At 45.6% G+C, this 26,129-nt stretch overlaps 3 protein-coding genes across 3 annotated transcripts; 2 read left to right on the top strand and 1 right to left on the bottom strand.

Annotated features, from left to right (window-relative positions):
• Nucleotides 1-3,605: 3,605 nt before the first annotated feature.
• On the top strand, nt 3,606-16,830 carry LPCAT3 (lysophosphatidylcholine acyltransferase 3). Its single transcript, XM_068699807.1, has 13 exons — nt 3,606-3,795; nt 10,750-10,857; nt 10,980-11,086; nt 11,240-11,333; nt 11,448-11,485; nt 12,492-12,670; nt 13,078-13,186; nt 14,057-14,143; nt 14,535-14,701; nt 15,075-15,222; nt 15,936-16,094; nt 16,207-16,333; nt 16,478-16,830. The coding sequence occupies exons 1-12, from the start codon at nt 3,699-3,701 to the stop codon at nt 16,321-16,323; spliced, it is 1,410 nt and encodes a 469-aa protein (XP_068555908.1). The 5' UTR covers nt 3,606-3,698; the 3' UTR covers nt 16,324-16,333; nt 16,478-16,830.
• A 160-nt stretch (nt 16,831-16,990) lies between these two features.
• EMG1 (EMG1 N1-specific pseudouridine methyltransferase) lies at nt 16,991-19,428 on the bottom strand. The gene is made up of 6 exons (XM_068699828.1): nt 19,262-19,428; nt 19,077-19,178; nt 18,418-18,559; nt 17,992-18,050; nt 17,689-17,838; nt 16,991-17,318 (listed from the first exon to the last, which is right to left on the bottom strand). The coding sequence occupies exons 1-6, from the start codon at nt 19,382-19,384 to the stop codon at nt 17,205-17,207; spliced, it is 690 nt and encodes a 229-aa protein (XP_068555929.1). The 5' UTR covers nt 19,385-19,428; the 3' UTR covers nt 16,991-17,204.
• An 84-nt stretch (nt 19,429-19,512) lies between these two features.
• PHB2 (prohibitin 2) lies at nt 19,513-25,708 on the top strand. The gene is made up of 9 exons (XM_068699818.1): nt 19,513-19,649; nt 19,728-19,812; nt 19,893-19,972; nt 20,066-20,250; nt 21,911-22,040; nt 22,516-22,619; nt 23,051-23,128; nt 24,040-24,128; nt 25,140-25,708. The coding sequence occupies exons 1-8, from the start codon at nt 19,523-19,525 to the stop codon at nt 24,118-24,120; spliced, it is 870 nt and encodes a 289-aa protein (XP_068555919.1). The 5' UTR covers nt 19,513-19,522; the 3' UTR covers nt 24,121-24,128; nt 25,140-25,708.
• Nucleotides 25,709-26,129: the final 421 nt, after the last annotated feature.

Genomic DNA, 26,129 nt, shown 5'->3' with positions numbered 1-26,129 from the left:
AGGTAACATATTTTACAATTCACTGAAACTATGTCAGAAACTACATCAAATAATAGTTTAAAAGAAGCAAAATCATAAAACTGAGGTCAATAAATGATACTGTTAAGGTTGCCAATGCACTGTAATTCTGCTCTTTTAAATTCCTAAGTTATGTGACCACATACTACTTTTCCCAAAGTGCTGCTGCTTCCTTTACTGTTTAAGACAAACCTTTTCTTAAGATGACTCAGAGCTGTGTAGCTAAAACTTTCCTGCCAGATGCTCTGAAGAGTAGTAATGTTCATGTTTTCATAAAATTACCATCTCGAACAAGCTTGACTGGCTTGTACGCCACCACCACCACCGTCTTTCCAGGAAGACTAGAGAAGAAAAATAAATAAATAAATAAAATAAAAAAAAATAAAAAGCCCCTGATTTCTTAAGAAAAGCCACATTTTTTCCGTTTGGAATCACCGAGTCAGTACATAAAACAGAGGGAGTAAATATGAAAAGTGAACACCTAACATTAATTAGGTGAAATCCATCAGCAGGGAGCCGAGGATATGCAAGTCCCCGAGACGAGCCAGCCCCGCGAGAGGGCAGCAGAGACCGCCGGGTGCATCCCCGCCTGGGCAAAGCTGCGGGAAAGACCCGGGAGCCGTCAATGGAAATGAATTTGCAGAAGCTTCAGCAGCTACATGGCTCTATCAACAGCTGAGCTTATGTGGACTTGAGGTTTGACGCCGATGCCAATGGAGCATCATGAAATCGCTATATTATTTTTTTTTTGGTTATACTCACCCAAGCACAGCAGTGCCTCGACCATTAAAAGTAATAATAACAATGAAAAGTAATGGCACTCTTCGTGATCCGAGTCTTGAAATCTGCTCCTATGCTCTTCCCCGGAGTGGTTATCTAGCATTTAATCTAAACAGGTCAAATGTTTAGTTTCAAGCAACTAAAAACAGAACTTTCCAGCGGAAACTGTTAGGCAATCTCAGCAGCAGATGCTGCTTCTGAAACACTTCTGTGACAACAGCAAATTGCAGAAACAAGTCTAATTCTCACTATACATATAGCTAACTGAATATAGGTCTATTTAAACACTAGAGTGCTTTCTATTTATTTTGCAAAGAGTGGAGATCTCAAATAAGTCACTCTGTGCACTAAAGGCATGTTTCATAGGTTTGTTTCCCGAGCTACTTCAAGAACATGAAGGACCTAAACCAGAAGTTTCTCCAGCCCAGCATACAATGCCTTAACACTCCTTTTGTCTGCAATTGCATGTCAGAGTTGTGGATGGACTGATGGAAAACTTCAGGAGAACACCAGTGGAGAGAGACCGCAGTCCAGAGCCATTTTTGCTGGCTGCAGATGTAGCCTCCAAAACCAGAAGGAGCAGCTTGCCCTTCTGAAAGCAGGGGTTTGCATCTGCTGGGAACAAGAGTTCTGTCTGGTTGGGACATGCAGTCTTGTGTGCAGAAAGCTAAACTCACCATTGTAAGCCCTACTGGCAAGCCCAGCAGAGTAGAAGTGGCCCAAGAAAAGGTAAGGCATGCCACAGAAAGAGTGGCATATTTGGTGCCGAGTTACAGCCTGACCTCCATAGCAAGGCCATTGCCAGAGAATCTGCAATAATCCTCCATGTATGGTCTCAGGTTTTGTGGAAAGGGGATGAAAAGGAGCAAGGAAAAGGAAGGAATGAGGAAAAGGGAAGGATTAGGGGAGGAGAAGAGAGAGATGGGGATTTAAGGATAGAGTTTAAAGGGCTAACATCTGGTTATCTTGCCCTGGGATATTCTCCCATTTTCAGCTATATATAGCTGAAAGACTCACTGAGCCAGAAGTCATATTTGCATCTTACTGTTTACATGTCCTCAATGGGTCCTTCTTACATGAATGTTCTCATCACTTTTTAACATGGACTTTTAATGACATGATAATAACAATCCCTTTTGGTCACCAGTACACTCAGGCAGGATGGAAACTTTAAGAGGTTATATCGCCAGAAGTGTTAAATCTGTAGGATAATTTAATTTTAACCAGGGGTGGGACAGAGTCTGCATGCATACGTAGACTTCATTGACTTGAGAAACAGGTCCAAAAACCATACATGTCCAATTAAACAGTCAGTGCGTGGACTTTGCAAAAAGTTTGGCTAACAGTGACCGGTTAGGGTGAACAAATACAGTAGCCCATTTGTAAACTCAAAATTTGTCAACTCAAATAGGCTACCCAGGATTGCTTCTAAACACCTGCTGACCCTGCTGACCTGCTGCTCCACACCTTACGCTGCCTTCAAGGGATTTATGGAATTCATGGCCAAGATCTTCCCTTCTTCACACGCTTTCTTACTGCACTGACTACTTTTCAATTCCATTTTTCTCACCTTCTGTCTGCCTCCAGGACTTGTTGAGGTGTCTTCTGTACTTCTCCAAGGCTGAAAATTTCCCAATCTCTCTAAGCACCTGTTGCCCTGGTGAACCACTCTTCAGTCCAACCAAAATTTCCCCTGTGGTAGTTTGAAGGCATTGCATCTCACAGTTTCACTGTGGACGTCTGAAGGGAGTCTGGCTCTAAGTTCCTTATGCTTTCAAGTTCCTTATGTTTGCAAGATACCACGTCTTTCATCTCAGGCCCACGGCATTATTTTTTCTTGAGCTGTGTGCGGTTTCTGTTAAACCCTTACTTCACCCTTTGCTTTCCTTATCTAGGCTAGTTTCCGCACTCCCACTAACTTCTGCTGTACTGCCCGTTATTTGGGAAAAATTGCTTCCTTTCAATACCATTTCTTCTTCCTCTTCTGCGTCTCTACCTTTGCCACTGTGGTGCAGAGAAAGGAAGACACGAGGCGGGGGCGGGGGGGAAATATATTGTTTAAAGCGATACCCTGATGAAACAGGTGGAGACAAACGATTATTCCCTTCCATGTGGCGCTGATAAAGCGGTATCTGGATGGCTGTGCCTGTTATGGGCTCTGCTGGGAGCCAACTGGCCACCGCCCAACGGGGGACTGCTGAAGCAGTTGGGGGACTGGAGCACATGATATGATGTGTGATATGACGTGATATGATATGATGTGACGTGCTATGACGTGATATGACGTGATATGATAAGATATGACGTGATATGATGGGATTACATGACATATGATGGGTGAGGAGGCGTCCAGCCTGCCCCACACAGCACAGGAGCACGTCGCCTGTTGCTCCCCCTCCCAGGCGGGCCTGGCGAGGAGCCAGGCTTATCCCCTGACAGGCGACAACGCGCCTGTCCCTGTCCCTGTCACGATCCCTGTCCCTGTCATGGTGCCCGCTCCCCCCCCCCCCTCAGGACCGTTGGTCTCGCGCCGCGTGCCCGCCAGTAACCCCGCGGCCGCCTCGCCCCGCCCCCTCCCCCGCCCCGCTCTCTCCTGTCCCTCCTCAGCCAATGGGGAGCCGCGTCCCGCCGGCCAGGCCCCGCCCCCTCCCCCGCACCGCCCAATCCCCGCCCGGCGCGGGGCCATCCCCCCCGCGGGGATAACCTTTGCCTTAGTGAGCGCGGCGCCCCGCCCCTCCTCCAGGATCCGGCCAATCGGCGCGAGGCTCGGGGGCGTGGCCTCGCGGGGCGCAGCCAATGGGCGGCGAGCGGCGGCCGGGAGCGGTGCGCGGGGGCCGCGGGGCCGCTGCTGCCGGGTTCCAGGCGCCAGCGGCCGGCGGGGCGGCCGGGAGGGCGGCAACATGGCGGCCGCGGGGTCGGGCCGCGGCCTGGCCCAGCTGGCGGAGGCCCTGGGCTCGTCGGAGCAGGCGCTGCGCCTCATCCTCTCCATCCTCATGGGTGAGGGCGGCCGGCAGGGGGCGGCCCAAGGGGGGAAGCGGGGGGCTGGGGGTCCTGGGGGGCCGTTGGGGGGCGTTGGGGCTGGTGGGGAGGGCGTTGGGGCTGCTGTAACGGCCCCTCAGGGGGGGTGTGGGTGGCTCTCTGGGGGTGCCGCGGGAAGGGCTGCAGGGAAAGGGTGGTTAATGGGGGGGGCAGCCAGGGAGAGCTCTGCTCTGAGCCTAGAAGCTGTGCGTGAGCCTGTGGGCTGTCTAAATGAAGAGGTTTTGGCTAACGAAAAGTACGCGTTTTGAAGGAAAAGTCGTTCCGCTTCGTAACCGTGGTCTGGACCACGCTCACATCGGCTTAATGTAATTAACTGTGTAAAGGAACTGTAACATTCTTCACGTCGACGGTAGGTACAACAGAATGAACTCAGGCTTTAGTTAAACCATCTTTTTTTTTTTAAATAAAGTAAAGGAAACGCATATAGGACATGCATCTAGGTCAGCGTGAGTTAATGTAGCAGCTCTCCACATCTGTCTCTGGTACTTTAATTACGAGCTGATTCAGTTTACTTGCCTGGCAGAAACCTAAACCTGAAAAAGCAGATGGGTTACTACCAGGCTAGCCAACTGAACCAAACAAGGGACTAGTCTAACGAGAACAGATGCAGAAAAGGTGTTGGGAAGTGTGTGTGCATATTCAGACACACACTAGACACACATTTGTAGCATGTGCCCTGAGCGCGTTCTCAGTTTCTTCTCCCTTTTGGAAGCAGCTAGCTGGAATGTGACATCAGGGGGCTCTGTTTTCTGCTTGGTGTCCTGTGGGTAACCAAAATCTCTTACTGCTTTGAAACGAACAGCAGTAATTACCATCTTAATGGTAAGAAGAGATGCCCACTGCAGTCAGTAGATTGAGCCCGAGATTTGTGGGCACCGCTGGAAACGTTCCATGCACAGTTGCATCAGGTCTCAGTGAGTCTTTATAATTTGCATTAAAAGTCTTGGGATTGGGAGCTGGGAGCACACTCACATCTCTTTTTCCCTGCGTACCCAAAACGTTTACCAAACAAGAGGCTGGAGTTGCATGTTTCCCTCTCCTTTCTCCCTGCCTCAGTGTCTCATAATTGCATTCAGGAGAAGACATAACTTCAGACAGAAGGCTTACGGGCATGCAAAACAGCCTAGCCCATGGTTTGGTACTTATGCAAGTCAGGTAGGCAGCCAGGCAGAGAGGACCGGCTCCAGCTTTCCCACTTAATGGGTAGGTAGTAAAGCATTACACTATTATACTCAGAGTGCCAAGCACCACTCTAGAGCAACGTGAGAGTGAGAAGAGTTCCTGAACCTGTCACGAGCCTTTCTCTTAATGCCAATTTCATTGCAGCTTAGCTTACAGCCCTTTTATTGTGACTTATGGTTTTAAGCCTCTCAGTAATGAAACTGGCACTGATGACCACATCATAGGAGGGGTCATGCATTTGAAATGCATTTCAAGAAGCTGGAAATTGTGTTAGAACAGGCAAAGCTCTGCTTTTTCTTGACTTCCTCCATTTCAGGTGTGTTCACGGATTCGGGAGGAAAGTTATTTTTATTGCCTGCAACTAATACTTCGCAGATTTGCAAAGGACTTTGCAACTTATTACGTTAATTTCCAGAGAATGCTGAATTATCATAGAAAAAATATTCTGCATGGACTCTCTTGATTCACAGTAAGAGTGTTCAGTTAGGTGTGATCTGAAATAGCCAAAAGATGTCATTTAAAACTGTAAAAAATCTATACCTATTGGGGAAAAAATAAAATAATAAAGACAGGACAGAATGAGAAGGGGGAAGGAAGAGCAAAAGAGAACAAAAATTTGGGTAGCCCTAAAGGGCAGGACACTTTCTCAGTAGGGAAATAGAGATTGTAACAGCACAGTGCTGAGTAAACTATGGGGATTTTAGTCAAAGCACCATATTTAAATCAGAGGCACCTTTTTTACATCATACACCTTTGAAACAAAGACTAAAACTAGAATGGGGTCTGTTATTTAGGCTGTACAGGATTAAAAACAAATTTCAGATTTAGAGTATAAAAACTGTATTAAAAAAAATAAAAGTACAGTCCCAAAGAATTAAAGGTGCAGGTCTGGCCGTACAACCACACAGCATCTTGCAAGCTACCTGGCACGTTCTGCTGCCTCCTATGGAGGGGGGCCAACACACTGTTTGCAATCCCAAACCAGAACTGACCTGCTGATCAACCCAGACCTGCCAAGAACAGCGCCGGGGAAAGGTTTCCTAATCTACACACATAGCAGTGACCTGCAGAAATGAAGATTTTTTTCTACAGGTGCCAGAAATTAGCAGCTTTGCTTGCAAGTTGATCTGATCTCCTCATATTCCACCTCTCACCAATTTCTTATGTCCTCTACTTCAGCCTGCCCCTTGCATTTTGAAGATTTTTAGGCACACTGAAATTTCTGTGGGTCATTTGTAATTGATATAACTTATCCCAAATCAAGTCCCCAGCTGGTCAGGCAAACAAGAACCTTATTGAAGGGGAAGCAAACAGCTGGTTTCAACATGTAGGAGCCAGCACCGTCCCACCATGGGTGCTAAAACGTACTCTGTGAGACTGTACCCTTGTGCTGCCTTTTCAGTTCAGTTTCACTTTAAAGGAATCCCATTCACATAATTAGCGGTGGTTCTGCTGTGTACACACTAAAGCACCACGAGTGGATGTGAAAAGTATGCGCCAGTGCTGAATTAAACTACTCATGAAAATGCACTCGGTGTTAAGCAAGATGTGTGATTTTTGCAGTATTATAGGCAGAAAAAAGAGAACACCTCTGAAGTCAAAATACTAGGGAAGGCTTACATTTGAACATGCCTTTTTTCCCCGTTGTCCCCTTCATTTTCTTATAAGAGTACTAAAACTAAACGGAAGACAATTCATCTGCTAGATTTTAATTAAGTGGAGTTAACTGATCAGCAAAGGGGGAAAAGTGGAGGAAAAAAAAGTATCATCTAAAGTCTTGAAGATGAAATGGAGTTAGGACTTACCTTACAGAAAAAGGGAAATAAAAGGAACAGGAAAAAAATGTTTCTGGTTTTCTTATTGGCAGCTGTGGAAAAAAGACAGGCATCTTAATCACATATTCTACAACACAACAAACTTAACGATGCTGTTCTTGATTACAATTAGTCCTCCCTCTTGATGGTTTACTTTGTTTGCTCAATTGTATTTGTAGATAACCTGGATGTTGTGCAGCAATCCATTACTTTCCCAAATGCCTGTGGCAAAGAAGCTATTTCATTCCAGCTCCAGGGTTCTCTTAACCATAGATTGTCCTCTTGTTCCTTTTATTTTTAATAAAAAGAAAGCAAGGAAGAAAAGAGGAGTTTAACATCAAAGGCATGTCTTGGCTAACTTGTCACACTTACATCAATTGCTAATTCTCTGCTATAAAAAGTCTATCTGGAGGCAAAAATCGGCTCTGTGTGCAGGCAGCTTTTCAACCTCATGTTGCACAGAAAACGAGAGCTACCTTGGACCAGAAGGTCACCTTCTGTTTTCTCCAGGAGTGTGTTCCAGCTGGTTTCTTGCCTCAGTCATCTCTGCCCAAAAAAAGCTGTGAACAATGAATTTGGCAGACTGGGAGCTGGTACTCGGGATCTCTCGAGAGCAAGGAGCAGGGCTTCTATTCCTGTTGTTTCTGAAGGGTGAACGAAAAGCTGCGTGACGTCCTGCCTCTGACATATCTGACAGCAAGCTTTCCACATGGCAGCAGCAGCTTCAAAAACAGCTTTCTGGCTTTTCCCGTGCTAATTCATGCTCGTTGAAGGATGCTGTGGTGGGGAGGGAATACTGCCATTGTATCAGTGAGAATAACTAATTATTTAATGTCTGGTTTGGGAGTGCTCCGAAATACACAGACCGCAGTGGAGTGTCCATTGATACTCAGTACCCACTGCCACGTGTGAGTTAAATTTTGTAGCTGCAGCATGGAACGGGTGCTGTTGTAAAACCGAGAAAATGATCCACGTGCAGCGAAGCTGCAAAGTCCAGAGTACCAGCAGGCTGCTGGTTATCAGAAGAATGTGGGCTGACCTGGTGACTTTTGGCCTGGAACAGCACCCATGTAGCCCAAGACTGAGCTTTAAGTGTGTAGCTTTCTTAAAACCTATCTCCTATGCATATCAGGAGCTCTCCATTTCCAAGGGCCTGTAATTTTGTTTTTTTCTTTGGAACAACATTATTCAAACGATGATATGATTTTCTATGTGGAGTTAGAGGTAGGCGTGACAAGTGAGATAGTCTCTGTTTTGTTTGTTCACTTGTTCTAAATAATAGGAACACTAGTTGAGGATGAGGAAAAATGGATAACATTTCTGGCTTTTAGAAACTGGAGGTACGTTACGGTGTTTAATTCTGTCTATAGAAATGGGTGGAGCCCCACAAAAATGCTTTTTCTAATGAAAATTGAACATTTAGCCAGGTTGCACTGATTTTTGAGAGAGAAAACATTTTAAACCCATGTGTCAGCGAACAGCCATAAATTGTACTTTGTCTGTATTTCTGATGTGATTTTTCTCCTTCTTTGCTCAAGAGGGGAAAACATTTTTCCACTGTAAACTTCAGTATTTTAACTTTCAATCTAAAGCAATGGTAACACTTCTTAATTTTTTTACCACTTTCCATTGTACAAACCTGTGGGCAGTTTTTAATATATTTATTAGACTTCAACCAGTATCTGTTCCAGGAAGACTGAAATGAGGAAGAAGACTCTCTACTCATATATGCTTCTGAGTATGAGGTTGATAGGCAGTACCTTATCTTTTTTTAATCATGCGAATTGTTGTAGTTGCTTGAATTACTCTTGCATCCCAGAGAGCCTACGTGATCAACTCTTTGATGATTACCTCTGTCCTCCTCAGCTGGCATTCAGGGATCGTGGAGGAGCGTGCCTCCGACTAGTGCTGAAGGGTGAATGCCGTGGTGGAGGGGAGTCGGGGCTGGAGCAGGACAAAAATAGCTGGTCACCCTGGGACATGGCAATAAGGGGTGAAAGAGGTGAGAAAAGAAACACGTACTAAGAGCAGGAGTCTAGAGAGGCTGAGAACTGGGGAAATGGGGAAAAAAAAAGGCAAGAAGGGAAAAGGAAGCTCTGGGTAAGGCATGGGAAATTGGAGCTGTTTGTGCAGAAGGGAAGAGCAAGACTGAATGAGCATCCAGGAGCAAGGTTGCCAGGGTCTGTGGGCAAAGAGTTGTGGAATGTGGAGGCTGGACAGTCATTCAGCCCGATAAAGAATCTGCGGAGTGGAAACTGGTGCAGGACACAAAAGGAGGAAGGAACAGCAACAAGGAGGAAAGGAGGACCGAAAGAGAGACGGCAAGAGGCTGAGGAAATGGGGAAAAGCAGTTTCGTTTCAGGAAGAAACAGGTATACATTTGGGCTCGGTATAGCACGCTGCCCTAGAAGGGAGCCCAAAAGTCCCAAACACTGTAATTCCCTCACAGTGGATTTGGGGCAGAAGGGAAGGACCATAAAACGTCTCTAGTTACCACCTGCCAGCCCATTAGCACTGACAGGCTGCAGTACGTATACTTGACATAGCATGACAGAGTTTCTCTTTTCCTCTTATAGTAATGACTAGTTGTGGCCTTGCCTATTGGAAAGCTTCCATCCATCAAACACTGCTCAGCAAAGCCTGCATTTCATCACCTTTTATTATTGCTGCATATAAAGCAGGACTACCTACTGCTACTATTACCCCATTAGTTCAGGTAGCAGACAGCTGTCCATGGTTACACACTTCAGCTGGGCTAATAAGCAGCGTGGGTGCCACTATTGTGCAAGGTCACTCCTTTTATTTTTTTGGTAGGATGGATTTTGTTTTGTTGAACACAAGCTTGCAAAATAAAGCAATCCTGAGCCATGAAATGCCAGAATTAAGGTTGCTTCTGCTATTCCAATCCAGCTCCCTTATGTATACGCCTTTAAAAACAGCAATTGCATGATTAGACTTCAGATACTCAGGAGAAGGACAACACCTGCTGCATCAATACATATGAAAACATAATGTACTTATTGTCTAATATGTGGCAATGTTTATTGCATGCTTCGTGAACCTCACCTAAACCCTTAAGACAACAGAATTTAATTTACTGATGGGATTCTGTGGGGCCCTTCTCGCCATCCTACCAGAGTGCTTCACAAATGTTTACTTCTCTCTGGAGCCACAGATGAATAATCCGTAGGCATTCCTAAACTGGGTCAGGATCTAACGTGCAGAAAATGCAAGGAAAAAAACCTCCTTTCACTTTGCTGCTTGCTATGAAATGCTTCTGATTTTTTCAAAGTGCTACATGCATAGTCTCAGTGGATTTTAGTTAACAGCTTTGTGTGCCCAGTACTTAACAAATCAGATGTAAATCTGAAGTTGGAGAGTCAGAAAAAAAAAAGAATATAGTACTGGAAGTCACTTGGGGAACGCTGGGATTAAAGTTACTCAGCTCATTGAGGGGGAGCAGGGGTTGAATTTTGCAGGACAGTGTGATGTTCTAAACTATAACATTTCCTTCCTTCTTCTTCCTTTTTCTTTTTTTTTAATCTTTCTTTTTACCGTAGTCACTGTGAATTTGGAAATGAGTCAGAGTAGTCCACTGAAGTCTGATTCATGTGTTTCAGCATTACCCATCCTCATGTATTCACTAATCCTGGAATTTCTTACACTTCAACATCAACTGTGATATAATAATGTTCCTGTTAAAGTATTCTGTAAGAGTAAGTCATCTGGCATTTATCCCCTGAGAGGGAAATAAAGTATCAGGAATGTATACCGTGACCTTTATTGATGATGTATCTATGTAAAGTACATGCTCCTAATAACATGTTCAGCAAAGTTATAATCTGGACCATTACAAACATCGCTGCTTGTCTACACTAACTTATAACTCCTCCTTCTTTTTCCCCCTTCTCCTCAGGGTATCCTTTTGCCTTGTTCCAGCGCTACTTCCTCTTCCAGAAGGAGACCTACCTCATTCATCTCTACAATGCGTTGACAGGACTCTCAATTGCGTACTTCAATTTTGGTAAGATGAGCTTGGGAAGAGAAAGCGACCTGTCCCAGGGCTGGCTGCAGTTTGGGAGGACTTGTAATGGGGAAACATCATTCCTGCCTCATCCCTCTCACTTTCTCTCTCTCTCTCCACAGGGATGCAGTTCTTTCATTCCCTGCTGTGTGTTCTAATCCAGTTCCTCATCCTGAGGCTTATGGGCCGCACAATCACTGCTGTCTTCACCACGTTCCTCTTTCAGATGGTAAAATTCCCTTTCTTGCTGTATCAGTTTGTAGAGAAGAGCCCGCTGTTCAGTTTTGCGCTTCCCAGTAGTGAATGTGGGCGGAAAAGTGGGGACAGATCAAAAAGAGCTGGAGGAATTAGTTGAAGTAACACAAACAATGGTTTCTTTCAGACATACCTTATGGCTGGATATTACTTCACAGCCACAGAGCATTACGACATCAAGTGGACAATGCCACACTGTGTCTTGACTCTCAAACTGATCGGTGAGTTGGTACCTCCTTCCTATCTTTTAGACTGTGCAAGCCGTGGCTCAGGTAAAAAGAGGGCTGCTTGCTCAGCCCATCATAGGTCTTCAAATGGTTGTTTCTCACCTCCAGGTCTGGCCATCGATTACTATGATGGAGGAAAAGACCTGGTGAGTAAAACATGACTTCTCCTTCACTCCTTCCTTCTTCTTTGCTGTTCCAATGGTGTAGAGGTCAGAAAATCGGGTTTAAAGGTTATAAGTTATTAAGCTGCATTCATTGTTTGGTAAAAGCCATAGCTGAGAGGGAGAGCATCTGTGAGTATCTAAGGGCACTGAATTCCAGAGTGGAAAGAGACAATTTGGAACAGAGGGAGTAATGATTACAGATGGACAAAAATTGCTTCAGCACTGAATTGTGTCAGAATATTATTCTGCCCTCTTCCAAATTCCCCACCATTGCCTCCTTCCATATCCCTTGCTTTAGATCCCTGATCCCTAGTGCTCTGTCTTGTGGGTAGTATTCCTTTAACTTGCAGAGCATCAGCAGTAGATTTCAGTTCCCATCTTCCTTTCGTCTAGTCATATCACATCCTTGTGGATGGTTGCTCTTTACCATTTGTTGGGAACCTGTAATTAGGGCAGATGAAATGGTGAGAGAAGTCACACAGCACAAAGTGTGGGAAAGGACAGAACACTTGCTGCAGTTTCTCAGTATTTGTGCTCCCCACCTTCTGTTTGGAGCCTGACCCAGTGTTCAGCATCCATGCAGTCACTGCATCCGAAAATCTCCTAAGCTGAAGTTTCAAATAGTTAATGGCAATGAATTCTTGCATCAAGAGGTAGGAACTGTAGGACAGTAAGGTGATGGTATGTGACATTTCAGTAAGGGACTAGGAAAGGGTTTTTACTATGTCTGCTGTGCAGGTGGGGATGCATGTTAATAGATCTTTTCCTTGTTTTGAGCTTTTAGGGGAATAAAGATGTGTGCAACTGGTCTCAGCTATTGGATCTTGGTAATTAGAGGGGGCTGAGAGTAGAGAGGGGCGGGGAGGGGAGTGAACAATGAAGTACAAAGCCATATACATGGGGAATAAGAACTTAGGCTGAGACCATAACATCCAGAGCTAGTATGAGATCCCCTAGGATGATGTTAATGCCACTCACTTTGGTGCAGGAGTTCCTGACCCCTGAGCAGCGGCGATTTGCTGTCCGGGGAGTTCCTACCTTGTTGGAAGTCTCAGGATTCTCCTATTTCTATGGTGCCTTCATGGTGGGACCTCAGTTCTCCATGACAGACTATCAGAAACTGGCAAGGGGTGAGATGACTGACGTTCAAGGCCAGAGACCCAATAGGTAATGAGAGCCACTTAGTCCCTCGCTTTCCTAAGATCCCAGAACGCTGAATCCCCCATGCGCTCCCTGCAGCAGAGTGCCTTCTTACCTGGACTGAAGCACTGTGACCAAAACTGATTTATAAGAGAATGCAATCGTTCAAAAGCTGCTCATAAACTCTGCATAATGTCCTAGCGTTGTTCCAGCTTGTATGTCAACAATCATTTGACATGTTTAGTACAGACTCAGTCCTGAGCTGGCAATATTAGCATCCCATCTTACAGATGGAGGCATCTGCTGCAGTGGAAAATGGTGACTCTCTATCACTATCTCCCCAAACTCCCCATCTCCACTTCTGTTATTCAAATTATGAGTTTGAAGGTCTCTTTCCAGGGCTTTTATTTGACCTTCATATTTTTCTTTCTCAGTTTTGTACCTGCTCTCAAGCGCCTCAGTTTGGGTCTCTTCTTTCTAGTGACCTATACTTTGTCAAGCCAGTACATCTCTGATGAATACCTCGTCTCAGATGATTACATGGTATGTATATATTTGACAGTTCTGGCATGTGGAAGATTCTACTTCTTGCGAGGGCACTAGATCTACAAAAGTAGAGGAAGGAATTATTTTTTTTAGGTTTGCTTCAATTTTAAAAGGAGATAAGCCAGCAGCTAGTGCTATGCCTTCCCACAACTGATTTGGCTTTGCTGCCTGTCCTATAAATTCAATTTGATGCAGAACAGGAGTGTGTCATGATGAACTGAACCAAATGAAAACTTTTACAAATAGAAAATTCATCTTAGATGTTACAGTTGTTTTTGGAATCATAACATACATATTTTGTCACTTTTTAATAACCATCTGTTTAACAATTACATGCAAAGAACTCTGGCAGAGTAACTTGCAAGGCATTTTAAAAATTGAAGGTGGAGATTGATCTTGTAGGCTTGGTAATGCGAGCTACCCTTGAGCACAGATCTGCTTTAAACGAACAACTAGATTTGTTTTTCTCAACAGTGTTATTTTGCAGCAGCACATTCTGCAGATTGACATATTTGAATTAGAAACTTACCAAAATCTTTGAGGTTCTTTGAAAACTAAGAAGCAGTTCCTGCCTGCAGATTATCTGTGTTTTCTCTGTCAGTGTGAATAAATGAGGGTATCAATGCCAGCAATGATTATGCTAATCCCGGAGTATTCCCAAATTATTTATTTCAGTACAGCCAAATACTATCAAAGAAAATAAAATCATATATGAATCCACACAATCCAGTAGCCTGGCAGTCCAGTCATTGTAGTAGTCTCAACATATAGATCAGGTTAAAATGAAAAACAGTGTTGAGATCTCATCTACCCTGTCTCATTATAGCCGGTAAACTCACTTACTTTGTTTCACTCTAATCCCTGCAGGAGAAGCCTTTCTGGTTCCGTTGTGGCTACATATTGATCTGGGGAAAAATTATACTCTACAAATACGTGACCTGCTGGCTTGTTACGGTGAGTCAAGTCTTTCCAGAAATAAGACAAATGAACAGATGCAGTGTCTTTGCAGCCTACATGGTATGGTCTTGGAATGGAAGTAATCCAAATATCTAGAGATCAGTGCAGATCACAGAATGGTTTTGGTTGGAAGGGACATTTAAGTATCTAGTTGCAAAGCCCTAGATGCAGATGCAGATGCAGTGCACAGGGACATCTTTCACTAGATCAAGTTGCTCACATCAGTGTAGTTGCTGTAAGTTAGCAACTTACAGCAGGCATTAGGCTTTTAATCCATTTTCTCCATCTGCAGTGGCACTCTGCACTGAGCACAGAGTCAGAACTTCCCCCCCGCCTCCCAAAAAAATAATATTTTTTCCTCATCTTTGTTCTGTGTCTTTTTTTGTAGGAGGGTGTCTGCATCCTTGTGGGCCTGGGGTACAATGGCAAGGACCAGAACGGAAAGCCTATGTGGGATGCCTGTGCCAACATGAAGGTCTGGCTGTATGAGACAACACCTTTATTCACAGGGACCATTGCTTCTTTCAACATCAACACCAACGCTTGGGTGGCCCGGTGAGCAGGAGAAACTTGTGTCAGTCACGTCTGTGTCAAGAGAACCAAGATCCTAGGCTGAGAAGGGAGTACTAGATGCTGTTTCTCAGTTCTTACACTATGCCTTCCACATTCTGCTACTGGCTGCTGTCCTGTTTGAAACAGGCTACTGTGTTGAATAGATTTTTTTGATCCAATCTAAAAGGGCAGTTCCTTAACACAGGCAAGAAGTTGAAGATGGTAGAAGCAGGAGGGCAGAGTGTAGAATGCAACTACAGTGAGACCACAGGGATATATGCAAAGGCCTATGGGCCCCTGGGCCTTGCATCTCTGACACGGTGAGGGAAGGGCAGACAATAAACCAGCAGCACTCTCTATTTTTTCTCTGCTCTAGCTATATCTTCAAGCGTCTGAAGTTCCTGGGGAACAAACTGCTGTCACAGGCACTGGCCCTGTTCTTCCTGGCCATTTGGCATGGACTGCACTCTGGCTACCTGGTGTGCTTCCAAATGGAGCTGCTCATAGTCATCGTCGAAAGACAGGTGCGCTTTGTCAGACCTACCAGAAGGGGGTCGCCTGCGTTAGCCTTTTCCCTCGAGTCTGGAAACTACCCCACTGAAGGCTCTAGTATCTGCTCGCTTTGGAATTGGTGTTCACAAGCGGTACTGTGCTGTTCTTGAGGGTTCTGTAGGTTGCTGGCTTCTGTATGGGCAAGTCGTAAGTTTCCCATCAGCTTGTACAGTAAAAGTGGAGAACTTGGCATATGAGTAGAGGGCAACAGCAGTGCTTGGCAGCTGGGAAGGTTGGAAGACAAGCACACGAGCCAAATACCTCCACTAGCTCTCCCACTAGTGAGAGAACAATATTCTGTATTTAAATCCTTTTCATGGAATATCCAAGTTGGAAGGGACCCGCAAGGATCATGGAGTCCAACTCCGGGGTCCCCAAAGGACCACCCAATAAAATCAGACCATGGGTCCGAGAGCACTGTGCAAATGCTTCTTGAGCTCCGTCAGGCTCAGTACCACGACAGCTTCCCCAGGGAGCCTGTTCCAGTGCCCAGCCACCCTCTCTGAAGAACCTTTTCTTGATATCCAGGCTTTTTTCTGATTAAAGCTTAAAGCAGGTTACTACTTAATTACTTTTTTAGACTGACTGTTCACTAAGATTAATTTAACACAGCTAGGTGGATGCAGGTACACCCATAGGACATCCAACAGAGAAAAAGCTTTCTTTTTTTTTCCTTTTAAATTAGGTCATCAACCTCATTCGGGACAGCCCTCCCTTAAGCACTTTGGCCTCCATCACTGCCTTGCAGCCTATTTTCTACGTGCTACAACAGGCTAACCACTGGATGTTTATGGGTTACTCTCTGGTGCCATTTTGCCTTTTTACGTGGGACAAATGGATGAAGGTATTTACTAGCCATAAACAGACAATCCACACAACCAACCTGTTTTCCTTGCTTTTCTTATTCTTAGTTCAGCTGTGCTTGCTGATTCTCAACCGTGCCTCTCTCTTTACAGGTGTACAGGTCTATTTATTTCCTTGGCCACGTGTTGTTCTTCACCTTATTATTGGTGTTGCCTTATATTCGCAAGTTAATTGTGCCACGAAAAGAAAAGCTAAAAAAAGCAGAGTAACAGCCAAAAGGTAAGGCTATCCTATGTTTAGGGACATGTGGTAGGAATCCCACACTTAGACTAGGAGGTGAAGTGGTGCAGCAGTGTTACAGCCCCAGGTGAAAGGGGAATTTAAGAACAAATGAAACAACTCTAATAGCTTTTTCTCTTTCAGATTGTACCACCTGTGCATTTGTAGGAGTTAATTTAACACTCCAGAAGCAAAGCATCACCTGCCAAGTTTGCTGTGTTGAAGTATAACTTTTTTCAACGCGAGGAGGGGGAAAGAGAAAGCACAGGGTCAGAGACCCAAAAGGAGGGGATTGGAGTCGGTCTCGTTCCAGAACCTCCACCTTCTGTATGTTGCCTTATCTCTCTGCCGCCCTCCAGTGGACTCTTGTCTCCCTGCTGATATCAGATGATTGTAAGACACTCAACGCAGGCACTATATTGGAATGGAGCCACCTTCTGACTTTTCTACGTTTGTCATCCAAGATAAAAGTTGCTCCTGTTCTTTTTTTTTTCAAATCCGCTTCAGCTCCTTTCCTCTTGGGTACATCAGTGCGGGAGTTAAGAACCGTCACGTGCTGCAGAGCAAGAGCTGCAGGTCCATCAGGAATTTGGGCTGGGCCCCTGCTGTAGGCAAATCCAGCCTATTTATGAAACATGAAGTACAGTACACAAACACTCTTATCAAAAGTTACCTTTAATAGGGAGGAAAAAGGGTTGCTAGGGCAGACGATTTAAAGTCACGTTGTTCCAGAAGCTGCAACGACAAAATTGAAGCCTTTTCCCTTCCCGGAGTCCAAAGTTGCACCAGGCCCACACAGAAGTAAAAAAGCCTCCCCAAAATCTGGAGTCACTGTAGAGTAGTCCACCATGACAGCAGACGAGGCAGAAGCTCATACCACTCCCCAGACCTCCTCAAAGGCAGTAGTAATTTTAGCACATGTCAAGGCAGCAGAGAGAGGGTAGTTGCTGATAGAAATCATCTTTTCTGTATAGTCAACATTGACCTGGGAGAAAACAGGAAAGTACATATTTATCTGCATATCAAACCACATCTTATCACTTAGTCCCATCTACTTCCATTGCTCACGGAGGCACACCATTACTCCTACATGCCTGTGCTTCATCTGAGACGTGACATAGCCACAACAAAGCACAGCAGGACAACTGCTTGCCCTCACTATTTCCCCACTACCCAGAGGTAGCAAAGTCACAAGTGTTAGAGGAGTTGGACAATTTCTTGCCAGGCTTACCTTAGAAGAAGGGCTACAAAAAACACCCAAACAGAAGATAAGGTAGGAAAAACACTCAGAGTAACACTGAAATCTATTGTAGCAAAGATTTTTCCAACCCCAGGTAATGAACACACGCACGTACCGAACCATGGGCAAAAGCTCCCACAACAATAGTTACTGGCTCTGCTGCAGGAACCAGTTCACGCAGGTCTGTCACCTTTGGAACTGCAAAGGAGGTGCCTATCTTCATACAGCCCACAGGGAGATGGTCATTGATGGGATTTTTAATCACCTCGAGAAGACAGAAAAGTTCACGAGTGCAGGGTAAGTTACGTGATAGGGTCTCTAAGTTAACCGTATAAACAATGCACTTACAGCACGTGCATTACTAGCTGTAAAGAAGGAACACTGCACCATTACCTATAACCATTCAAGGAGTGTTTACCTTCAACAGCTTCTGAGGCCCATCAGCTGCTCGGACACTGAGCTTATGCAGCAACTGAACTGACAAGAGAAGAACATTAGTTAAGCAACCTGTTCTCTGGCTGGAACAATTCTATACTCTACCTAGTGATGACAGCTAGAGGAGTAGCTCTCCACATCTTCTAAAGTAGTCTGATCCAAAAACACTGATCAGGGAGTTATTTTGCCAGTAACAAGTCTCATGCAGACAACTCCCAACTGTGTTAAGGAACGTATATTTGAAATACGCATCTAGAAACTCACTACAAAAAGTGTTTTTCTTCCTCTTCTCCCACTTTTCCATTTTTCATGTTGTTGCATATTTTTTTTTGACTCTTCACAATGTCTTTTCCATTCCTACCACCTTCCCGTGTTATTTTATGATGGCTAGAAAGCCTGAATCACTTACCCATTAGACCACAGAACCGATCAAAAGTTCTTGGGATCCTGGTCTGAGGGTTGACCTCGATTAAGACATTCTTCTGCGTATGGATGTAAACCTGCAGGAGACCGGCCCGATTCAGGGGGCTATCCATGAGCATCAGGAGACTCTGAAAAAAAAAATATATATATATGTATATCACAGAATCACAGAATTTCTAGGTTGGAAGAGACCTCAAGATCATCGAGTCCAACCTCTGACCTAACACTAACAGTCCCCACTAAACCATATCCCTAAGCTCTACATCTAAACGTCTTTTAAATACTTCCAGGGATGGTGACTCCACCACTTCCCTGGGCAGCCTGTTTCAGTGTCTAATAAAATATATATATAAAAAGGGTAGTAGTTGAATTAGAGAAAGGGGAAGAAAGGAAGATTAGAATAGTTAAAGTTTAGAACATGTGAATGTATAAGTAATGCTGAGGCAAGGAGTACCGTATCTAACTATAGGAATTGCTACTGTAAAAAGATAATTCTAGACACAAACTTAGGGGAGTTACTAGACATTAGCACAGTGAGCAAGGCCAAATTCAGTCCCACATCGCCCAGACCGCCCCCCAGCCTCCAGGGGCCGTCTCCCCAGCCCACTGGGGGGGCACACAGCAGACCCCAGCCCCCCTGGGTACCTGGTGGGTGATGTCGGGCCGCACCCCCGCGGGGTCCCGGCCGCTCCTCAGCAGCATCGCCTTGTGCTTGTCGCAGTTGAGCAGCTCGAACGTCTTCCCCACCTGCGGGAAGGGGGGCACAGCTCACAGGGACGCGCACCGGGCACCGCCGGCGCGGCGGGACGAGGCACGGCGGCCGCCCTCACCTTCACGGTCTCCAGGCTCGCCCCCTCCAGCACCACCAGCAGCCGCCGCTGCCCCGCCGCCCGCTTGGCCGCCGGCGGAGCCTCCTCAGCCGCCTCCCCTCGTGTCCCGCCGGCCGCCGCCATTTTGCGTCCCCGCCCCGCTCGCCCGCAGTCCCCGCCCCGGGGCTGCCGCCTCCAAGATGGCGGCGGGTTCCGGAGGCGGCCCCGGGAGGAGGGGAGGGGAGCGGGGCGGCCCCTTCCGCTGTCCTTCCCGGCGCGGCCATGGCGCAGAACCTGAAGGACCTGGCGGGGCGGCTGCCGGCCGGGCCGCGCGGTGTCGGCACCGCCCTCAAGCTGCTGCTGGGCGCGGGCGCCCTGGCGTATGGCGTCCGCGAGTCCGTCTTCATCGGTGAGTGAGTGCCCGCTCCCCGGCCCCGCGCTGCCCGCCTCCCTGCCTCCCTGACCGGGTGACTCCCTCTCCCCGCAGTGGAAGGCGGGCAGCGGGCCATCTTCTTCAACCGCATCGGCGGCGTGCAGCAGGACACCATCCTGGCCGAGGGGCTGCACTTCAGGTAGGGCACGGCTCCCTTCTCCCCGTCCCCCCGTCCCCTCGTCCCCCCCCCGCCTGACGGGGCGCCCCTCGCCCCCTCAGGATCCCCTGGTTCCAGTACCCCATCATCTACGACATCCGAGCCCGGCCGCGCAAGATTTCCTCCCCCACCGGCTCCAAAGGTGAGAACGGCTCCACAGGGCGCACCACGAGGCCCTGGTGGCTCCCATGTGCACGCCAGCCCCGCTCACTTCTTCACCCGTCTCCCTCCTCAGACCTGCAGATGGTGAACATCTCCCTGCGCGTCCTCACCCGCCCCAACGCCGCCGAGCTGCCCAGCATGTACCAGCGCCTGGGCCTGGACTACGAGGAGCGAGTCCTGCCCTCCATCGTCAACGAGGTGCTCAAGAGCGTGGTCGCCAAGTTCAACGCCTCGCAGCTCATCACACAGAGAGCTCAGGTGACTCTCCCCAAGCAGGCTTCTGCCCGCCTTGCAAAGGGGTATTTAAACCCTGCATGCTGGCAATGTTATAGCAGGATAAGGATAAATACATAAGTTTTGTAGTAAATGCATTCAAAACAGAAAGAACACAAAAACACTTACTGATTACAGTTCAATTCTGGTACAAACACTGAGGCTGTACCACCAGCCTCAGCAAAGAAAATCACATTCATGATATATAGCGTCTATATAGAAATATTCATGATATATAGCACTATATAATGTAACACTGGGGGAGAAAGAGCTGACTTACATCGTGGTACATGCGTGACAGTAAAATTGGCTGTAAAAAAAAATTACCTGGTCTTCCATGGGTATCAGAAGAGCTGTCAGAGCAAACGCTTTAAAAGGATCTGAAAAGAGAAATGGATGAACAGTTAAAAGAGTTGTAAATGTTCAGTGATAGATGCTACAGAAGAGTGAAAAATAGTTCTGTTTAGAAAAACATAGAAGGTAATCCGGGGAGGGGAGGGTGTGCAAAATTATAGAAGTAATTAATTTGTAAAAGCCCATACCTCTAAGTTTATGTTCTGATAATTTGATTGCCAGAGATTCTGTCACCTATTCCAGATGACGGAGAGACAAGTTGCTGATCTTCTTTTAAAAGGCTTTAGAGGAGATCCTATGTGAGACTGATAAGGAGGATGAGTTGGCAGAAAGATGAAACAAAGCACCTCTTAACTTGTTTCAGATCCACAACAAAAAAAAGCAAAGAATAGAGATGAGTGTCTAGATTTTCTTGTGAGAATTCATCCTTAATTTCAGGGGTTTGTCCTCTGCCATGTGGTCTGCATTGAGGAAATTATTTAATTTTTTACGTCATGTATAAAGAGAATTAGTGGAAAGGGACAATATAATAATAAGAAAAAAACCTGGTTGCAAATGATTTAGATATTGTGAAGTAAAGCAGAGAATAGGTATCTCTGAAAGTTCAGAACAAACTAAATTGAATTTCATTCTTATCATATTTCCAGCATTACCGTAAAGTGATACATACGGAACTAGTTGATAATCAGAAGAAAATGAAGTGACTTTACATAGTTACGTGCTTGCAGTTCACTCAGTAAAGGGTTCTGTCATCATTTTAGAATTCTGCTTAGAAATAGCTGCAATAAAAATAAAAGCAAATAGTAGACGAGTCAAAGGTGCGATACCATAGCAGTAACTTTTATTTAAATCATTATTTCGTGCAGAATTTATCAGCCTATCTGAAAATCTAAGGAGATAGTCAAATTCCAAACAGTGGCAAATTCAAGATGGAGAAGGAAATACTTATTGCCAGATCATGGATGAGAACATGGAACTACACAGCATAGGATGTGAAAGCAAAAGAAAAAAAAAACACTCAAGGTTTTTTTCCCAATATTAATTGTATAGTGTGGTTTAATAATTATGGATAAGCTGTGATTTGGCATTTGAAAGCATGTGCAGAGCTGTTTAGAGGTGACAGATTCACAGAACAGGCATTAATGTCCATGTTTCAAGCTTTGTTTTAGGGAATGTCTCTCAGGTGCAGCGTGAATGAACTGCAAAGAGCAGTTGTGCTTCGGTTTTATAGTGCACAGGAAGGGAGAAGCAGCCTGCGTGTGGTATTCTTTTTGCTATACTTGTGTTTCAGGTGTCTCTGCTTATTAGGCGAGAACTGACGGAGAGAGCCAAGGATTTCAGCCTCATCCTTGATGATGTGGCTATCACAGAGCTGAGTTTCAGTCGTGAATACACAGCGGCCGTGGAAGCTAAGCAAGTGGGTGAGTTCAGTTTAGGCCTGGAAAGGGTGGGTTGCTTTTGCCTTTGTACTGAGTTTTTAAACAAGGTAGCGAAGTTGAGTTAGTATGTCACTGCTCTTGCATTGATACAGCTACAGCATTGCAAATCTCAGCTTGCTTAGTAATGGAGCCAACTAGGTTATTTCATAAGTATTATCAAAAAACCTTGGGCTATAGCTTGTGGAATAGATCATTGGTGGGACTGTTCGCAGAGCTGTAGGATTCCTTTTCAGGGTGTGACTACCCTTTACTCTATGGGGATTATGTTTAGAGGGCCTGGTTGCTGTTGGTTTTACTTTTTTTTTTTAAAAAAAAGTGTGTGTGCGCGTATATATATCCCTAGAATGCGATCAGTTCTGTTGGAAGCATGAGCTCCCCAGGCCTCAGATACAGAACCCTCGTGGAGAGTTCAGGAGATGGGATCTGCTTTGAATGCTTTTGTGTGTTCCCTCTGTAGCCCAGCAGGAGGCACAGCGCGCACAGTTCCTGGTGGAGAAGGCCAAGCAGGAGCAGAAGCAGAAGATTGTTCAGGCTGAAGGGGAAGCTACAGCTGCTAAGATGATATCCTGCTCTGTGGTATTTTGTGGGATGTCTTGTGAGCTTGGCAATCCTGAGAATCTGTTGCATTGGGTTCATGTTCATCAGACTGATGAGATGATGGCCTCAAATAGGTTGCTATTTATTTTCTGTTTGTTTTTCTCCTTGCAGTTGGTTTTAATGGTATTTGTTTGAGGTTACAGCTCAGAGCAGAGTAGACCCTGAGCCTTCACTCCCTGTTGTTAAGGTTTAACTTCTTTTGGCTGCATGTGGCCATAACCCTATTGTTTTTGATTTAGGAATGCAACAATGTCCCTACCCAAGAGGCTCAAGTTACTGGAATAGCAACTGCATTTTTTTCCTCTAAGATACTTGTTGATACAGCATAGGAGGAACTTACTGAATGCAGGGGGCTTCTCTTAGCGGGTTTTTCCTTAACTTTTGCTCTCCTGTACCTCGGTGAAGCTCTGAGCAGGAATCCAGGCTACATCAAGCTACGTAAGATACGAGCTGCTCAAAACATTTCAAAGACGGTAAGTGGTAGGGCATAGAATACCCATCTTCCTTTTGCAGTCATTCTGCTGTGCTGCCTGTGCAGTGCCCACATGGGCGAAGTTAAGGTGAATGTGACCTGCCCTGTACCAATCTTTATTCCTACCAAGCTCTCTTCTGTTCAGATTGAGCTAACGATTTAGTTAGCAGTGATCAGCACTTACACGTGGTGATAGGAGTTTGTGTCTGAGAAAAGGGGACAGATAAGCATGGGGTCAAAAGTCTGTCCGATAAGGAGACAGAATATGAGCACTTCCTTTAAAACGTCTGACAGTATAAGGAAAGGAAGTCAGGAGATGCAGTTGATACAACAGAAGGAAGGGAGGCCATCAAAGGGACCTGGACAAGCTTGAGCATTGGGCCCATGTGAACCTAGTGAGAATCTCTTCTCTACGGAAGAGAAAGCTCCGGGGGGACCTCACTGAGAGCTTTCAGCACTTAAAGAGGACTTACAAAAAAGATGGAGAGCGACTCTTTGCTCAGTCAGATAATGATAAGACAAGGGGGAATGGTTCTAAACCAAAAGAGGGGAGGTTTAGATTAGAGGTTAGGAGAAAATTCTTCTCTCAGGGGGTGGTGAGGCACTGGAACAAGTTGCCTGGAGAGGCTGTGGATGCCCCATCCCTGGAGATGTTCAAGACCAGGTTGGATGAGGCCCTGAGCAACCTGATCTAGTGGGTGGCATCCCTGCCCATGGCAGGGGGGTTGGAACCGGATGATATTTGGGGTCCCTTCCAACCCAAGCCATTCTATGACATTATATTGTTGTTTTTGGGAACTAAGATCTTAAGTGCATACAAACAAGACTGCTGTATGTAGAGGGAATGAGAGATTATTTTTTAATGCTATTCCTTACGTATTTATACTCTTTTATACCACCTATATTTTTCAGATTGCTGGTTCACAAAACCGCGTGTATCTCACAGCAGATAACTTGGTACTGAACCTGCAGGATGAGGGCTTTACCAGGTAAAGGGGACAGTTGTTGTGGGTGGATTTACCTGCACCTTACCTGTGAAGCTGCTCTTCCATCTGGAGCTCTCTCAGGATCTTTCCTCTGAGAGGAGCCTGATGCTAGAGGACAGACAAGTAGGCTGCAGTCCTGCTTACTGCAGAAGTTAATTTTTTTCACTGTAATTGATTTACTCTTGTTTTGTTTTTTCTTTCCTTGCCCCCTTGACCCTTACTGCATCTCCTGGCACAGAGGAAGGTAAGACACTGAACTTTGTCTTAATCCTTTTGCTAGTACTTGGAACAAGAGTGTTGATGTTTGCCTGGGTGTTGCTTGGGCCTTTCCATCTGTCAAGAGTTTATTCTATCTCTGTCTCGGTTCCCATTTGTGATGTGAAGCTTGAAGCCTTTCCTTGCAGGGGCCACACAAACATCTACATCAAGTAGGAGATGCTCAGTAATTGGAGCTGTTTGCGTGGGGAAGGCAGAAGTAGTATTCTGAGGAGTGTCCTCTGGTCTATCTTCCACGTACAGGGCAGTCTGCATTTACGGCAAACAAGACTCAACAAAAGTAGTTAGATGTTTGTAGGAATTTGTGTTGATCTGGGGCAATGGTCTCTTGGAAAATGCTCTTTTTATTCTCTAAAAGATTTCCAGTGCATGCTCGAAAAACTCATTCCCTGCTTTCAGAGCTGGACAGGGTTTGGTGGCTTTGGTCTAATCTGTCTGTGTTTACTGGGTAATGGAGTGCCAGCTGGGTTTATAGGATGTAGCTAAAAAGCTTAGAATGAAGAAAGGAAATCAGAGCTGTCTTCTTTTTTACTTCCCTGGGGCATCTCTGATCTTCCTTGCCCCTGTTTGACCAGATTCTGTCTTATGTGTCCCAGCAGACCTAAGGGGCTTTGAAAAAAAGGACTTTAAAGTTGTCCTTTTGGACAACTTGTTTGGCTGAGGCACCCCATAGCCCCAAATCTGTAGTGAGGGTCTGACTTTGCTTGTACTTCCTGGACTGACTCACTTCTGTCTTCCTTTCAGTGACAGTCTCCTACTCAAACAAGGGAAGAAATGAAAGAACTGAAGCCTCCTAGAACCGTCGGTGCTGACCAGTAGAAGATAAGATATGAGTGAGGAGCTTTGAACTTCCTGCACTGGCATAGTTTGCCCTCACTTTGAAATTGTTAAACCAGTAACTAGATTTAGTTCCCATGCCCCAGCTCCATCTGTGGTGATCCAGTTGTGGGACTGGGCTCTACCACAAGGTACCTGTAATCCCTTCTTCACCTCGCTAGTTAAATCTGGGGAGGGGGCAGAGGGGGGTTACTGGTACTAACCCATGCAGATATAGTAATTCACCTATAATTGTCATTAATCTGCGGATTTCTGTAGGGTAAAATAGACCAGTTTTTTACTTTGTTTTGGCCAAGTGAGGGTGTTCTTGCCATCAGCGTGAGACCTTCTTCTAGTAATATTGGTTTCTATTTCACTGTCAGTCCCAAGACTGAATTCAGGATAATGTCATTCATTGGGTGCCTGTCACTGCTGGAATATCTGTCACTGTGTGCTCAGTGATTTTCTCAAACATTTATAAAAATTAAAAGCCTCAAAATTTATACTGTGTGCAAGTGTGCTTAGTTCCTGAAAAAGAGGTTATTTTCCATTAGGGGAAAATGGAGTAGAGCTCTTCAGGCACCTTACCAGTTCTTAGGCACCTTGCAGGCTCACTGGCTGTTTCCACTGAATTACAAGCTATGTGGGCCAGAGCTCCAGGTATGTCTCATTTCTTCTCTTTTCTCCCCATTCACGCGTCTGGATTTGTGCTCTACGCTGAGAGGAGAGAATGTGGTCCTAAGACCCCTGCACCAAAGCAGGGGAAAATTACAGCTAGGTTTCTCAAGTGCTCACTGTGGTCTGGTGTCAGGTGAGAGTGATGGATTATTCAGTTCCCTAAATGCCATTGACTTCATACACAGGGCCTAGATGTGTCTCAGACCAGAAGAAATTCTCCCATGCTTCCAGGCATTCTCAGTCTGA

The sequence above is a fragment of the Anas acuta genome, chromosome 1, assembly GCF_963932015.1.
Source record: "Anas acuta chromosome 1, bAnaAcu1.1, whole genome shotgun sequence".
Lineage (NCBI taxonomy): Eukaryota > Metazoa > Chordata > Aves > Anseriformes > Anatidae > Anas > Anas acuta.
The sequence above is the reverse complement of the archived record's forward strand: the minus strand, read 5'-3'. Positions and strand labels throughout refer to the sequence as shown.